Genomic DNA, 18,102 nt, shown 5'->3' on the forward strand with positions numbered 1-18,102 from the left:
ACAGGTTGCAAGAGCCAGGATCCTTTCTATACAGAATTAGAAAAAATGACCATGAAGAACTATATCCGTTCAAAAACTATGGGGAAGTTTCAAGCATTTTTAACCCAAAGTATCTCTACTAGCTGTTCTAATGGTTTCTCATACAAGAACCTTCTCAACAGGATGAAGACAGCCAAAAAACAACAGAGTATCTCATTTCATGGCATTTTCAGGTCTGAAGGTGTAAAGAAATTCTATCCACATCTTCAAAAAATAGTAGTAGTAGGCCATAACTGTGCTGAAAAATAGCTATAGATCTTAAGAATGTTATTTCAGGTATTCTTAGCTGGATCACAAAACCAGCTAGCCTGAAATGAATTCCCACCACACGGCCTAAGCAGCACCAGAATATTTCAGAATATTTCAGAATATTTATTTAAGGTTGGAAGGGACCTCTACAGATCATCTAGTCCAACCTTCCTGCTCAAGCAGGCACACCTAGAGCATGTGGCACAGGGTGGCATCCAGGCGGGTTTTGAAGACCTCCAGAGAAGGAGACTCCACAACCTCCCTGGGCAGCCTGTTCCACTGCTCTGTCACCCTAACAGTAAAGAAGTTCCTCCTCACCTGGAGACGGAACTTCTTGTGTTTCAGCTTGTGGCCATTACCCCTCGTCCTATCGCTGGCCACCAGTGAGAACAGCCTGAGAGCTTTCATCCACAGAATTCTTCTTCCCTAGGAAGCTATGGGACAAAGAAGATTCCTGAAGTTACTTCCTTAAAAACATAGGGACCACAATTCACAGGTACCCAAAATGCAGCTTAAAAAATTCTGAAAAATTATACTCTGCCGTATTCTGAAAAATTATACTCTGCCGAAAAATTATACTGATACTGAACAGACATGCAACTATTAAGAGCCATAATTTTAGGAGTATCAATGGCAGTATGAAATTGTTTCCCTAAGGATACAGTGCCAATATACAGACTGGAGATATAAGATATACTGAATATACAGATATTGGAGCACATTACACTTTCCTGCCTCACCGATGCTATTAGGGATCCTAGAGCATTTAACTGGGCTTGTGACCTGGGGCAGAAAGGGTAGAGGGCAGAGCAGGGACTCTTCCCCCAGCAGACAGTACAAATGAATGCTAGACCCTGGAAAACTAGCTTATTTATACATATATAAGCTGCACTCTGCCATTTCCTTTCAAGGTTAGAGACCATGACTATTTTATTTGCTACCATAGCTACAGCCTTTGCAGGCTTCAGGAGAGAGAAGAAAAAAGGTAACAGTATGTCTCTCAATTTAATATGTGTGTGTGTATATATATATACACACACACACACGCACACCCCTATCTATATATAGATACATATTTTAAAATTAGCATGAAAAGGAGGATTAAGACAGAATACAGAAAGCCTGAAGTTTAAAAAAAAGTAGTGAAATCAAATTCAGCTAATGTTAAGTGTATGCTAACCGTGAAATGACTAATATCTTACTATAAAAGGTGAATAAAAACCTAGCCAAGCAACCTGCAAAGTGCATCATCATCCCAAAACTGCATAGATTCAGAAGCAGTAGTCATTTATGTTTATGAAAGAGGCTCAATGAGTACGAGCATGGAGAAGGGATAGCAGAATTGTGAGGGAATCAAAGGGCTAGTCATATGATAAGGAAATAGTTATTTTATTATAGCAAAATTAAATCAGAGAGAGTAGGATTATTCTATATAGATTTATAATGGGCCACAGTGTTGGCATGCCTGAAAAAAATTGTAGAGGTAAACACATTTAGGCTGGAAAACTGAAAAAAAAATCTGAATTACTAGATCAATGGATTACTAGATTGATAAAAGTTGCAGAGGCAAAAATATAATTAGCTTTAAAATTGAAGTTCTATTCAAAATGGACTCAACAACATAAAAAGTTCTTTCCAGTTTTATACTCTTTTGACACAAACACATGCTTCCATATCAAATAAAGGCAAATGAAAGACAAATCTGAGCAAGAAAGCTTCAGGTGGGTGCTTTTTGTTAACAAAAACAGAGCAGAGGGGAAACAGAAAAGCTAGGAAGTTGCAGTGTCACAGCTTTAGGACTCTAAAAAGGGCGCGTGAAGAGGAACTTTCCTGAGCAATCACTAATAGAATTTTCGTGCTAGGAGCAAAATCTCCATATCTATTTGTAGCATTCCTCCCGTACTCAAGAAGATGAAGCTTTGATTATTTTTGAATATAGATCACCATTCTAAACTTTGCCACTAAAGATACCTAATTTAGTTATAATTTACCATTAAGAGCAAGGGAAATTAGAGACTCCCAAGTTCAGCAAGCCTTTCAGGCGTCAGCACGGATAAAAAGCCTGCAAAAATGATTTTCTTTTAATTGCAAGCACTAAGAAAACAGGAGGACAGTTGCTCTCACTTTTGCTTTTAAAGGCCTCAAGCACAGCCCAATGGGAAATAAGTACAACTTAGTACTCCAGCCTCCTTTCTTTCCATCCTTTCTTTGTGTACATTTACTTTTAATGCCCGCTCACAGTGCACCTTGAACACAAAGATTCTTGGTCTCCTTGGCCAAGTTGTACCTCATACATCCCTCCTTCATCACCATGGTATGTGTCCCTCTTGACACACTGAAAACCTGTTGGGAGTACTTGCACCGTAGTGTTTTCTCTGGCTTCCCACAACAATCAAAAGACCTCAGATAGAAAAATGCTGCTTGCCAAGATATTCCATATGCCTGTGTTCACAGGTGCCAGACAATTCTACCTAATTACATCAACAATACAGATCCAAGAAGAAGAGTTGCAAACATTAATGGAGCCCTTCTCAGAGCATATTTATTAAGTAAAAAAATTTTAACCATAATACAGTAAAAGATAGTTTAAGACCATTCTCTTAAGTTTGACCACGATTAGTAGTAGTTTACTGCCCAGGTAAACATGCAGATTGGGTGTTCTACTTGATTTATGCAATACCAAATCATCGTTTTTACAAGGTGAACATTTTATTAAAGTAGAATTTCTGATTAGAGTTTTGGATTGAATATGCACATTAGTATCTCACTTTTTAAATCTACAAGGTTTGGGGTTTAGCTCCTTTGCCTTTCAACTAGTTATTTAGCAAGAGTACATTTTCATCCCATGTTAACTACCAAGACATGAGCCATGGGCACAGCTGTCGAGTTGCATCCAGTTCTGCAGCTGAGCGTTACCCTAACTTGCAAATAACTGCGATGCCAAGGCCTGTGGTCTCTGATCCAAGCATGACTGATACTCACAAGACCTACGCTGACTAGGCGTGTGTACTAGGCAGAAAGCAACCAGAGCGAGCAAACAGCAACTGCTATATACGTATAATGTTGTAACAGGAGAAGAAATACTTGGGAAGAAGCAGGTGTTTCTGCTGCTTCAGACCACTATTTTAGGAGAGCAGCGTATTGCCCAGCATTGTCAGGGGCAGTGCTTCTGCAGACACTGCAAATCTTCACCTCCTGAACCAAGGCTTACCTGGTCATCATCAACACACCCCTGGAAACACTAAGCTCACGTCTGATCAGTATAAAACAGTAAAGAGCCCAAGATCACTTAAAAACCAATGTAATCATGTGGCCATGTAAGCCAAGAGCCTTGGACTAGTAAGTCTCTATGCAAACATGACAAAGATGTAAAGACCCCACCTCAACCACCAAAGCAAGCAGCAGCTGGGTAGGGACATGTTCTAATGCAGGTAATTCAGCAAACTGGTCTATTAAACACCAGAGATACCATTCTGCTACTGTTGCGTGCACACACACACATATATATATGTGCATATTTACACACACACACCCCCATCCCTACTTTTCAGTAAAGAATTAGTGTGTCCTTGTCTTCTACAGATGCACTCGAGGCTGACAGCACTGTGACGCCCTTTGTACCAATTTTAAATTCCATTTACTGTCCATGATCTGACTCCAGAACTGGTGGGAAAAGAAAACACAGCACGCGCTCAACCTGGTGTCCTGAGGTAGCTGAGCTGCACAGCAGGCGCTTCTCTCTAGTGACGGGTGCTGGAGATTTGAGGAAAGCATTAAAAGAACTGGCTGAATAACAGTAACTGAGTTTGTCTGGAAGCAGCCTGAGGCGAAGATGAATTTCCATCAGCTCCCACGTCATTACTTTTTTTTGTTGTTGTTGTTGTTCTCTAAAGAAACATAAGAAACACAGATGGGAAAGATAAATGGTGTAAATGTATTAAAACAAAGATAGGCTGCAGGAATGCGTAACAGAGCTGTCCAGCTACCTGCTGAACTTGGGGAGCGGCAGCAGAAAGGCTCTACTGGCGTCACAAACAACCTGTGACAGAGGGTCACACCATCTTTCCACCATGCTCTGTTTCCCTAATTTTTCTCCCCCCATTTTCTATGCTATGGTGATCACATTTCACCTTCCAGATTCTTTTTACTTATGATTCTAAATGGCGTTGGTATTGGCAAGGATTGAAAAGGTCATATTACCACTCTAATTAGCAAGTTAGGACTTATATACAGGTCCTTATTTAGTCAATGATGTTATTTAAACCTCAGGTCAACTTGGAGAGAAGCTGAGTTGGGAGATGCCTGACAAATGAAAACAGATGTCTTTCCAGCAAAACCACACTCCAGTCATGAAATAAAAATCACATGTTTAGAGTGAACCTAGAATCTTCTGTACTATCACACTTCCCAAATTCCAATTTTCTCCTGGTGAAGCTACACTGAATCAGCTTCTCCATAACCTTTTTCAATAACAAAGCACCAGTGAATACAAATAACTTACTGTTTTTTTGCTGTGATATGACAAGAAATAGAAACAATATTTCAATTAGCAACAGAAGGTCATTAATGGCTGTTCCTGTGACTTATCTGCAGCTCTAAACTGTATTCTCAAACTGTAGCATTTCAAAGCAAAGGAGATCAAATGCCCAAGAAAAATACCTTTTTTTCTTATAAAATTCTCTACTGCAACAAGGTGCATTATAAATATTTTAGCACCATCAGCTGCACTAGAACTTTCCATTTATGAAAATATATTATAATCTATCGATACTCTTGATAATCTATTTTTTTTTCCACCGTAGGGCATCTTGCTGCCATGTAATACTTAAATGAGTGGAAGAAAAATCCAGCTGTTCAACAGAATGCTTGAACATGAACAAATGTATTGAATTCTCCCTATAGACCACACAGTTTCTGTTTAGGTCTAGCAAGTTCAGTAGGTGCTATATATTGCTTGTAACTTTTACATTTATAGGAAAACACCTATCAGCATGGTAAATTCCATCAAATAGAACTTTATAGGAAATAAGAGGCAACATGCTTATTCTGCAACCCAAACATCATCAATAGAATCACTTACTTCCTAAAGAGCAACTGAATTATTATTCCCTATTAGCTTATCTTTTTTTTTCCTTTCTTTCTGCCATAATCAAAGATGAACAAGCAGTTTCCCAATTTTGATAAGGAAGAAAAATCATCACCTTTAAACATCATTTTAAACAGAATGACACACTTGTTAGTAGATATTTTCCTCACAAACAATCAGTTAGATAATTAGATAGGTAATTTCCTCACACTCCTGAGGAGTAATGAATTTAAACGTAGATTTTTGGATAGTTTATTAGCAGCACATAACCAAGGGTCATAGGTTGTCATCAATTCATGAATATAATTCAAGGCTGACAGAAACTGAAGTTGACAGTAGTGCCTTGACAACTATTAAACTTAATTAAGCAAAGAATTAATTCAGTAAGTAATCCTGCAAATTTTCCGATTCCTTAAGTAGCAATCACTTTAGGTACAATCTATTCTTCAAATTAAAAAAAAAAAAATCCATAATATGAAAAATTTCCAGTTAGGACACTTAGGCTATATCGCTTTAAAGCTGTTCGATCCAAAGCCTATTTGATTGAGCAGGGGAGAGGGAGGAGGAAGGGAAGTAAGAAAAGATGCTGTATGATGACCCCACAAAGCCAGTAATTAAGATCAGACAGTATTCTCACAGGTATGTGAGAAATAACAACATTCACAGTACCAAACATCATTTGGAAAAATGTTGGTGGAGAAGGAATAAATAGGAACTATGAAGTCTATTGACTCCTGTCTCTTGGGAAGTATGGCAAAAATAGTTAAAAGTCTAATTTCAAAAGAAGGCCAAGCTAACAGTTTTCAGTACAAATGCTGACAGATTTGGGGGGGGATTGTTTTTGTCTTTTTTTTTTTTTAAACCAAAAATGTTAACTGATTCCACATTCAGCAATTGTAAAGTCATTTCTATTCATTATCAAACACTCTCCAAATTCTTCAAGTGACATTAAATGTCTTTAAATGCATCAGGTGTATAGATGTTTTGAGCATTTTGCACATGCAGAAAAGAAAACAAGAAGGCAGACAATGAACGTCAGAGTGAGTGCTTGGAGCTGGAAGTCATTTGGCCTTAAGCATCTCAGTGAATCATCTGTGTCTCTATTACATATTCTAAGCATGATGATCCTCATATTGCCTTTTGTATCTGGCAATGCTGGTGCCATTTAAAAGCATGTTAAATCTTCAGTGTTTTAAATTAGCTCTGCATCTGCTGCTAAACAGCTCTTTCAAGCATCTGAGTTGAAGTTTATTACTTGTAAAGGTAATTTTTAAAGGACTGTATGCTGCATTTCTTGCAATTCCTCTGCATTATATTATTAATGAATATTGCTGCATCAGGTTCTAGTAAGTTGGCTTCTGGTACAAGCCATCAGGGAAGCTGCTTGAGTGCTGAGGTGGCTGAAAATGGGAAAATGCTCAAGACTGACAGAGATGTTCGGTGGGAGTTAAAAACAATGCAGCCTGGTTTGGGCTGGCTACTGCTCACTGTAGCTACTCCTACTGTCACTCTTCAGTGAGCAACCTGCCTTGTCTCACTGCAGAAGAACCTAGTAGAAGGAACAAACCTGTTCCTACCACTGAATCATTTTCTTTGTGCTGCTGCTGCATCTGCCATTTCTTCTACAGACTGAACCTACCGCTCCTCACACAAAGAGGACGGCCAGAGGCAGGAAGAGAGAGAAGTTACCTGATCAAGAGCCTAAGCATCGGCTTGACCACAGACTGAGGCTTCATTGAGAATAGATGTTTAATGCCTCACATTTATACACACACATCATGCTGCAAGTGGAATGTTAACTACTAGCAAGTGCAGATATAAGGGAAGAAGGCAATTTTCCTGTAGGATTCTGTGATTCCTATGCAGTAGTTCAATGTTGAACTACTTTACATACACTTTGACACTCAGAACTACAGGTCTCAACATGGAAAATTCTACTCCTTGAAAAACTACTTAACATTAAAAGAACTTAATGCTACATAGCTACCTTTTTTCATAGTTGACTCGTCTGTCCTAACCATAATGTAGAGGCCGCAGTCCAAACTAACACTTAGTGCTTCTACAGTCCCTCACTTAATTTATTGTTAATGAGCCAAAATTCACAGGGTATGAACTGCAAACAGACACTGGGTATCAAACACAGCAGCAGCACTTCTGTATCTCCTGTAGAACCTGGCACAGTTGGTAGGACCATCTGTGCAGTCTCCACTTACCTTCTCATGACAAACAATTATGTACTTCTCATTCTAAGAGGCACAAGGAGGAATAAATCTTTGTACTTACAGTTTCTGCTGGGAAAAATCAATTCCAAAAAAATAACATTTAACTAATGCAAAGCTGACTCTTTCCTTTGACTGTTGCCAGAATTCCAGCAAGTGATTATATTACTCTTTCAGAAGAAAGTTATTACATTGTAAAATTGGACTCTAATACTTCAGAGTTTGTAAAATTGTTACTAAGTTTCAGTTTCTTCTACCAAGGGCAGCTATAGTCACCTTTCCTAGAGCTATTTCTGAAGATATTAATCAGTTTGGTAAAGATGGCTTGTACAGTTGCTCACTTGGTCCTCAAACTATGGCAATTGCACTGCAAGGTAGCATGTTGTCTTGCTAATATTATCTGAAGTCAATAGAAACTAATGCCACTCAAAATTGCATATGGCTACTCATGTTCTTACTCTGTCATATCCTACACAGTTTGCCTGGATTGTCCACGAGAGCTGATCATTTGTTGTGTGTACAGGAACCACCTGTATTTGCCAAAGATGCTTTTACAGGGCTAAGGCATAGGCATAAAGAATCTAACATTTGTCTGATGACTTAATGATATTAAAAACAATGTTAAAATCAAATCTCTAAACAAATAAATCATAGTATTCCCTGAGGTATATATGGATGACAAGAATTGTTTTCTTCCTTAAGCTATTCTTGAGCTTAGAATTGTTTTCTTAAATTGGGAATGATTATTATACATCTGCATTGTTACTAAGAACCATGTGTACTTTATGAATGAATTGGAATGTGTGTCTTTAAATCACCGTCTTGGGATTGAATTTATTTAATGTATTTTAAATAATGGTGTGCCAAGTGTAGTTCTCCTCTTTGCCCTGCTTGCATTTCTGTGATAATTTTTGGAATCTGTATCTAATGGACCTAGCAGCACTTGGCTACATGGTCACAGCACTGTCATGGGAACTGAGAAATAAGCAACATTCACAGCTGGGTTTCAATATGAATCATACCCAGTTAGCATGGCAAGGGATCAGGAAAAGGCAGAGAGATCAGGCAATGCTGTTTCTGCCTTCTACAAAACCGTGGGAATCTCACTAGCAAGCTCTCTGTTTATTAATAAAGACCCATCTCCTGCTCAGACACCAAAAAGCAGCACTTGAGTAGATGGAAATCCTGCTGGGGCCACCAGTGGCACTGAGGGAAGAAGGTGGAATACACACTCCAAGTGTTAACTTAAGATTTATTGCTTGGCCACAAATCCTATCAAAAGGCTTTTAATTTGATATGGTTCTGAGGTGAGTCTGGAGAGTTTTGCTCTCTTGTGACAAATTCAATGTTATTTCTAAGCAGGGAGCTGCTGCTATGGGCTTGCACATTTACTCTGCACATTTGACAGAGTCAGCAGAGCTGCGCTGTCACAGATCCTCCCAGAAAAGAAAATAAATACGTGTGTGTGGAGCAGGAGCAGCTGATTAGGAGCCGGGTCTACTGCCACCATGAGCATAAATAATCCTGTTTTGTAACAATAAATTATATCTAAAAATATTATAATGCATGCACTTTCTTTTTAATAGCACATTGTGAATCTACGCTATAGAGAAAAACAGTTGTGAAGTATGAGGTTTAGTTCAGACACCGCAAAGTTGTTTCGGTTTTAACTCATGGAGACCGAGTCAATAGAAACAGGTCTATAAAACCTCAACAACTACTTTTGATTCATCCAAAGTAACATCCCACAATACCCAATATTGGAAGATGAAAAGCAATTTTGCATGTAACTGTAAACACATGCAGTTAAGAGAAAAAAAATGTTACTGCCAAGAGAAAAGAGTCAGCAGGCAGAAAAGCTGAACTGCGTGTGTTTTGATGTGGCTTTAAGTTTTAGAACATCATTAAGTATAATCCAATATGAAGCCTCTCTGAATGATACTGCTTTACTTCCTTATAGGAAAAATTATCTTGTTGTATAGACCCATGCTACAGAAAAACGTGAGGCAGGAGATAAGTGAAACGAATCAAAGGGGTGAAGCAGCCCCACTAGCAGCCTGTAATTTCAGCTGATCTGACAGATGAGCAGTCGTTCAGCTGATACAGAGAAACCAACTTTCACCTCTGACTGATCACGATATCCGTCTTCATCGTCCATTTGTAAACATTTTGAGCAAATGCATTTGCCTTCTCTCCTGTACTACCCTGTTTATTGAATAGAATCTTTCATCAGCAGTCACCCAGCAATCTCACTTCTTCAGGACCTTTACTTAAGTTCAACGCGTCCCATGACAACAGGATGTTGTTTCCCTAATTAGCACACAATGTGCAATGTGTAATGTGCACACCCAAGTAGTTTACAACATGTTCGATATTACTTATTCTCATTCCCTGTATGCATTCCTCTTATTTTTAATTGCAGGCTTTGGGGCACACAAGCAGTCATTTATTCTGTGGTTCACTTTGTCTTTTCTGCCCCCCAAAACCAGAAACAGACTTGAAGATCCCAACACAATAAGCCTGTAGGAATCTGAGGAAACGGGAAACTAGAGCCAAGCACAGCAAGACAAATCATAGCAAGCAAAGTTCTCTGGATTTACAATGCAACTGTGACTCCATCGCTTTCCCATCTTTTCTCCAAATTAGCTGGTAGCAACAAATTTTTGCTCCGTGACAAATGGCAAATCTATTCATTAAAACACTTGCAGGGAATAAAATCAGTAATTCAACGGGTGAGATAGAATGGAAAACACGTAAAAACATTTCCTTTTCTTATAGCAAAGACTATTATACAATTGTTAAAAATTGTGGCAAGAAAAACAGAAGGAGGAGACGATGCAGAAAGCCAGGCAAATAAACTTGCAACTCAGAATTCATTTCGCCCCTAAGAGACACCAGTCTGTAAAAGTAACTCCAAGTTTATGCAGAGTCATTTTCCCGTTCTTTCTACCCTTTTCCTGAGAAGGAATGACAGACTGAAAGATCATTATTATACCACTTTAGGAAGCAGTGCATTTCAGTGACCACAAACAAAATGCTCTAGTTAATTTAAAGGCAATACTGGGGAACACATTCTGGTGTCAAGAAACAAGTGGAACCTGTGCCAGATTCTGTATATGGAGTTTGGGAAAAATTGCATTGATTTGACCTCATGCTTTTCCTCTCCCTTTGACTATTACTATATACAATAGTCTATATCCCTTGTATATAAACTCACTAGGAACAATTTTCATCTTTTCCCAATATTGTAATTAACCGCTAAGAACTTCACCTTGGGAGGATCTTCCAACATTGTCTAACACTTAGAAACTTGTCCAATATATTTAGCTGGCTCGTAAAGTACACATCACTACTCTCTACAACACTGAAGTACCAAACACTCAAGTGCCAAAGAGCCAAACACTACAACAGTCGAGTACCAAAGAGCCATGATAAAAGCCTGCGGAATCCCCGCATGCAGGTGTGGTACTTAGTCATTAATATCATTGGAGTTGCTCTACAAGATGAATCATTCCAACATTTCTGCTTTATGCTTGCTCTCTGCTTTATCACTAGGGATACATCGCTAGAAACACAAAACAGACAAAACAACATATGGTTGGAGCATCTTAAGAACTGCCTTTATGCATTATTAATGCAGGTTAAACTCCTTGTCTAAAAATTAAATTAACATGTGTGAAAACTAAGAAAAAAGATACATTAACAAGATGTGATCACTTTTTACACTTATAAATATCTGACAGCAGAGTGAAGATAATGAAATAATCTAATTCATACCACACAGACTCAAAATATTCATATTGTAAAATTACTATTGAGATAACAACCCATCTTCTCTATAGCATCTTGATAACAGAGGAACTCATTTTCCAGCAATGTAGATAGGAAAGTGTATTCGCATGTTTAAACACATGTATAAGCCATTCAACTACCATGATTCTGAACCATAACTTAACATCCAAATATTTAAAACTATATCTAAAAAAAGAAAATCTGTAAACTGGCTGTGTAATTTCATACACATATGCTAGGTCTTGGAATAAACTAAATCTGAATATCCTGTTTTAGATCTTTGCTTAATGAGAACAGCAAAGAGAAAAAAAACTACTGTTTCTTTCAAATATAGCTGGTAGCTACACTGGTAGCTATAACAGAAAATGATTTCCCTCTCCTACCTGTAAGTTCTTAAGATAATGACTGGAGACATTTATAAGAGCTTAAAATTAGGTCACTGAGACAAGTTGTTAAAGGAGCAAAAGTCAACAGTGAAGAATCAAATGTTAAGGCCACTGTTTTTAACCACTTGGAGAAATGGAGAATTTGAAAGTGGCTGGAGACAGAGTCACACATATGTGGACACGCGCACATACAAGTGCATCCACATGCATTCATATCCATAAACACAAACACTCTGCTCAGAACCATGGAAAACAGTGCAACTTTCCTGACTACTGTGTTACAAGCCACCTACAAAGAAAAGGTTTGTATTAAATCTGGAAACATTCTGCTAATAGGATCAATTTCAAGAAACACCACTGTAATATGTCTCTTAACCACTGGTTCCACCATAAAGCCAGCTCTGAGCCAGAAGGTGCCTTCAGTGTGCTTCATTCCCAGTGTCCACAAACTGCACCCCTCCACTGCTCCTGCCCATTGAGTCCACCTGACTACACAGGTAGTTCTGATAAAGTGCTATATGTTCAAAGATTAATTAATTCAACAGCAATGAGGATGACAAATTGCTTCAGAGGGTATTCCAGAGAGCAGAGGACAACAGCAAAGTTAAAGTTGGGATAAGAGGGCTTTACACTCACTAATCCCCCCTTGCCAAGGATAATGGAGCCACATCCCCACATCTCTCAGCATATTCACTGAAACAGCATGGCTTAATAACGCTCATTACTCTCACCTAACACACACAAGTAAGTTACCTTCAAAAGTTTCTCATCTGACCACACCACAGAGAGAAGGAATTAAAAAAAAAAAAAGGAAGTCATCTAAGGAACAAGCACTACCAGGGTAGAAAACTAAGAGACGACAGTGTTCTGCACTGCACACGTGGGGAATGCTTTACTTCTCCTTCCCAAATACACAAGAAAAATGTGGGTGCACACATACACTGAATATCCAGAGTCAACACTGGATGAAACTCTGAAACAATTCCAAGAATTATTTTAAAATGAAAACTTCAAAGAGAGTGTTAACAAAGCCACAGCAGCAGCATGACAAAATTGTGTGTGTGCATGCATATGTGTACTTACATATATTCACCCTGAATTTACAGGCCAGAGAAAAATGAAGAAAGGGATTTACACTGTATTAGCAAAATCTTCCTTTAAATTCCATCACTGTTGCACATAAAGACTGTTGCAAAAGCACTGGGCCTGACTTCAACCGAGCCCCAAATGCAGACTAGCACGCTAGCGGTGACAGTGCAAGTGCTCTTGCCCTGCAAAGCTCGCCATGTAAGCGGGCACGAGCTCGCGCCGCCTGCAAAGCAGGGCAGCCACCACCCTTATGTGCTGCCAGCCTTCAATGGGGCCAGCAAGGCTTAGAGAAGGCAGGCATAAAACTAGGTTTTAACTTCAATATGGTAGTTAAAACAAAAATGAACAATAACACACACACAGACAAACACACGGAGAAAATGGCGGATAAACTGAAGGAAAATGAAATTTCCTTTAGCAAGGAGGAAGGAATTTTACTAGACTTAAAAGTTAATACTACTACATTGGGTTATTTTTGATCAAAAAAGATTTATCTTGGTTTCTCCCTCACCAAGAAAGTGTTATATGTGGGAGCAAAGCAGGCTCTATAACATCCCAGAACACCTCTTTCTATGGATTTACAAATAAGCTTTTTGAGATGGATAATTTCCAAAGATTTAACTACACAAGTCTCAGGATCCAAATTGCTCAAAAACATTTTCATCTAGGGAAGACCCTGACTGATCAGCAATAATGCCAGAGGAGTATTAAAGAGCTACAATGCTTCATATTCTATGCACCAGCATAGTGTTTATGTAGCAGTAAAACCTGTAAATAACAGCAGCCCTTAAAGCTTACACCTAGGCAGCACCAGTCTATAAAAGGTTCCTTTCTCAGTGTCTTATGAAATGAGGATTAATCCCTTTCCCATCAACTGGAAGAAGTTGTAGGGAGAGATGACAGCAATACCATTGCTGTATGCTTGCTAAGAGCAATAAGAAGCCAGGGCTTAACAGAAAAATCTAGCCTGCTTTCTTACCATAAAAGATTTCCTAACATCAAGTAGGAGAAGCACTCCTGTAAGTTTCCCTTTTTTGGCCCTCTGCCTCTATTTAGCACCCACTTTTCTAACTGTTCGAAAGCAGCGCACTCATGTTCTCCAAGCATAAGAACAAGCTGCAGCAGAAATTGCCATCTCATGTAGCACACGCAAGCTACCTACAAAGAAGGCCAGGCTCCTTGTTCCACCACTGAGGAAGAATTTTGTCAAATAGACATCTCAAAGGGAAAGGATGAAGGACTTTCAGTTAAGGCTCTGTTCTTAGATGAAGGGAGCTTTGAATGCTTCTCCTGAAGACTGAATTAACCTATGCTCTGTAAAAGAGGTTTCTCTCAAAGGCAGCGTTGAGGAAAGGGACATAGAAAACGATTCTTCACTGTAATGAGCCATTTTTCCTCGCTATGAACTTCTCACCGACCGAGAGTGCCAATGCCACCTCATCACACCTAAACAGTTTACATAAGCAGAAGCAGCCACCAGCATCACTCTTACCCTTCCACTGCCCCTCTCAGGAACCAGGCTTTGCAGCTTCCTACTTTGGGCACTTAGCACATTTTATTTTGGAAACTTATCCTTCTAAAGTCGCAGTAACTCTAAGGGAGTCTGCTTCTGGAACATTTTTCAGTGAAGACAGTATAGGAACAAGACAGAATACACATATCCGCAGAAATTTTTCCATGCTGCTTACACAACAAAACATCTCACAGGGTAAAAATAATAAGAGAGAAAAGATGACAAATAGGTAAGATATTAACCCCTTCCCAGATGGTACTGCATGAACACTACTTACTTGTAAGTTCAAATTGGTTGTTTTATTAGATTTGTGTAAAGCTTTTAGAAAGAATGGTGTGAGGGCTCTTTACAGAAAATTACACCAAGTTAAAGCAATTTCACTAATTAGCACCCTTTCCCAGAGAAATCCTTATCTCCTTTTAAAATAAACCTCTTTAAAGCATAGAAAAAAATCCCAGAACATTTGTGGAGCCCCCAGGTCCACATCTGCTGGTACTGCCCCCACACGAATGGGCTTCTGTGTGCACAGTGATTGGAAGGGGTCATCAAGGGCTCGCTTAGTTTATTCATCATTTTAAGGCTCCCCTCTTCGCAAAGCTTCTGTTAATGTCAGTGAAATCTAAGCCAGAGAGAAGTTTCAGAGGTCAGATATTTGGCATGCTACATTTAGCAACCCAAGTACGAAGTTGATGAGGACGCTTCAAACACAGGGGATTACAGCGGAAATAGGTCTCCTTATAGCAAAGCAGCTAGCGAGCAGATTCAGGGAAGAGCACCCTGAGATGAGACCGGCTGATGCTATCAACGCTCCTATTCTTGCTTTATTTTTTCCACCAAATCAATCCTCCCATTCAGCACAGCCCAGCACGGAATAACACTTCAATACAACCGAGCGAGAACAGACACAAGACACAATAAAAACATGTAGCAGGTGACCTAGAAAGGCAGATACTTACAGTTCGGAGGAACTGTATTTCATCCTCCCCTCCTTCACCCCCTTCAGCCATGGCTCTTGAGGAGTCAGCTCTGCTGAGACTCCGATTGCCTCCGCCAGCAGCTCCCTGCGCTCGCTCGGTGCAGCTCCTCTTCTCCGCGCAGTATTAGCATATAGCTAATCCACAGCCATATAGGGAGCTCGGCTAACTCCACTGCACTGCAGACTGTCAGTCAACCCCCTCACTGCCAGAGCCAACCGCGCCGCTTTCCCAGCTCACAGCAAGCAAATCCTTCCCTTTTCTCGCTTCACACCCCATCCGAGAGGGAAAAGCTACTGTTAAGGTATTGCAGGAAACATTACACACTCCACTTTTGCGGGTTTTTTTTTTTTCCTTCTCCTGTAGCAGACAACGTCAGCCCACAGCAACAATAATGGGGAAGTGTTAATAAAAGCACAGCTCACATTTTCATTTTCACATATCAGGGTTCCCAGTTTTGCACTAAAATCTATCAAATTCAGCAACTCTGAACCTATTGATTTGCGCAGAAGGGTATGAATCAGATGATCATACGACAAGCTGGTTTTGACAGCAGATATTTTCAGCTTGTTTACAATAACTTCCATTCCTTGCTTCTCTGCAGAAGCAGCTGCAAATCTAATTTCCAGGATGATTTAATGATCTGAACCTACTATCTATAGTTATTTGTGCTAACATGTTAAACAGCACATATATATACACTCACATACTACAGATGGCAAATGTTTTATACATACTATTCTACTATGTACCTGAGTATCTATTGTATACAAGCTTGTATGAATTCAGTTAAAATTTGTACAAGCTATCCCAATACTAAAATGAAACTTTTAATAACTTTAAATCCAAGTTAAATAATAGTCTTCCTTAATAACAGATTTCTTGTTATTACTTAAGTATTAGCAAATGAGAAAAATAAACCTCAAAGTCCCATCATCTCCAGGACCAAATTTTAGATCTCTTAGATACTAGGTTCCAATCCGAGGGGGAGGCAAGGAGAAAGGGAGCAGGGGATAGGGAAGAGAGCGCCGTGAGAAGGCTCCAGCCAGCCAATTTACTACATGATCCAGCATCTTGTGCCAAGGCTGCGGCCACAGCCTACCCATACATTCCCTGACCGAGAAGCCGGATCCAAAGTTTGCGCTGTCCATGTCTGTAGGGAGGGGCGCTGTGCTGGGTGCGCTGGGCCCCATGCTGGGTGCACGGTGCCTGCTGCTGGGTTAGCTGCCGCAGGTTGCTGCTTCTGCTCCCAGTGAGGAACAGGCGAAGGGAGAATGACTTTTGAGGTCACACAGGACAAGAGAGGTGCAGTCAAAATCACAACTAGTACAGAGATTATGTCCAAAAGTCAATATGTTTATGCACAATTGGCCCCTTATATAAATTACACGGAGCATCAAAAAAACAGAAAAAAAAATCTAATCGCATTCTGATATTTCTCTAATTAAACATACCTACAAGACAAACATTGAGATGCCCATAGTTTGTCTCCTTCGAGTAGAAGTCTTTGAAAAATGCTTCATCCCATTCTCTCTCCTGCTACCCACAGGACAAATGTTATCGCTCTCATTAGTAAGCGAGAGGCAACGCTACAGCCACAGGCAACTCCAACGCCTCTCTCTGACTCTCACCAGAGCCACGAGCTAGAGCCTGGCAAATCTCTTCCACCCTACCACCCCCCAGCCCCTGCAGCAGTTTTGTCTGTTTTTACAAGCAAGAAAAAAGGAATTCTGTGCAAGAAAAGGCAAGGTGGCAAGTGGAAAAAAAAAAAATAAAGATCTTGAGCATCTGGGACTGTTTTTTTGCTTTTGCCTCTCTCTCTCTCTCTCTCTCTCTCTCCTCTTCCCTCCCTTTAAACATCTTTGTTTTTTTCCTCATTAATACAAAATGCAAATCTCCACAGACCCTCCTTCAGGTTGCTAGAAGGTGGGCACCCCAGATGAATTCAACTGAAGAAATGAAGGAAATGTCTTACCTAAAAACCAAAGCAAGGAAGTGTTTTTTACTGAAAATCAGATCAGTTACAGAAACCTATAGTGAAACATGCCTATATGTATACTTGGAATCAATTTGGTACCTACATTTCATACCACAAAAGCTGTCATTACATGAACAGATTTTGTGTAGTCTTATACCACACTCTATTAGACATCATTCAGATGTACACTGAAAGGTCATGAACACAAAAAAAAACTCTAAAGCCTGTATGCATAAGTCAGGATACTTGCCACAGGACACTTGCCACAGGATAGGCAATTGATTAAAAATTAATTTTAAATAATGCTTTCCTTTTTGGCACATTCCATCCAGGATGCCTCACATGGAGTCCTCTTTAACATAATTCCTGAGTACCACTGAATTCACATCATTTTTGTTTATACATATATGCACAAATATTCTTATTTTTTAATATGGTACCCATGGAGGTTTCCTTTCTTCAGAGACATCAACATGCCAAGATTTTATTTTGTACTTTTGATACCAACAGAAAAAGCATACGGGGGAAAAAAGGAATACTGTAACACAACATATCTAAAAGAGCTGAAGTTCTGATTTTTGAATCCCATCAGCAAGGTGGTCTTTCCCTTTGCAAGTGCCTCTCTTCTAATATTCAGTGCTACAATGTAGCCATGCACTGATACAGGAAACAATCACCTGCCCCTGTAAGTGAAATATTTTGCTTAGATATCATGTCCTGCAAATTCACAAGTGAAGTGCAAAACCATTTCAGGGTGTTTGTACTGGGTAGCTTTGT

At 39.5% G+C, this 18,102-nt stretch overlaps 1 protein-coding gene across 1 annotated transcript in view; it reads right to left on the reverse strand.

Moving 5' to 3' along the window:
* Positions 1-15,455, reverse strand: part of RYR3 (ryanodine receptor 3) — a 175,244-nt gene extending 159,789 nt beyond the window's left edge. The window contains exon 1 of the mRNA XM_026051764.1: positions 15,330-15,455. Coding sequence (XP_025907549.1) covers positions 15,330-15,380 — 51 coding nt within the window. The 5' untranslated portion in view covers positions 15,381-15,455. The remainder of the gene's footprint in view (positions 1-15,329) is intronic.
* Positions 15,456-18,102: the final 2,647 nt, after the last annotated feature.

The sequence above is a fragment of the Nothoprocta perdicaria genome, unplaced genomic scaffold (assembly GCF_003342845.1).
Source record: "Nothoprocta perdicaria isolate Ctin4 unplaced genomic scaffold, notPer1 scaffold_8, whole genome shotgun sequence".
Taxonomy (NCBI): domain Eukaryota; kingdom Metazoa; phylum Chordata; class Aves; order Tinamiformes; family Tinamidae; genus Nothoprocta; species Nothoprocta perdicaria.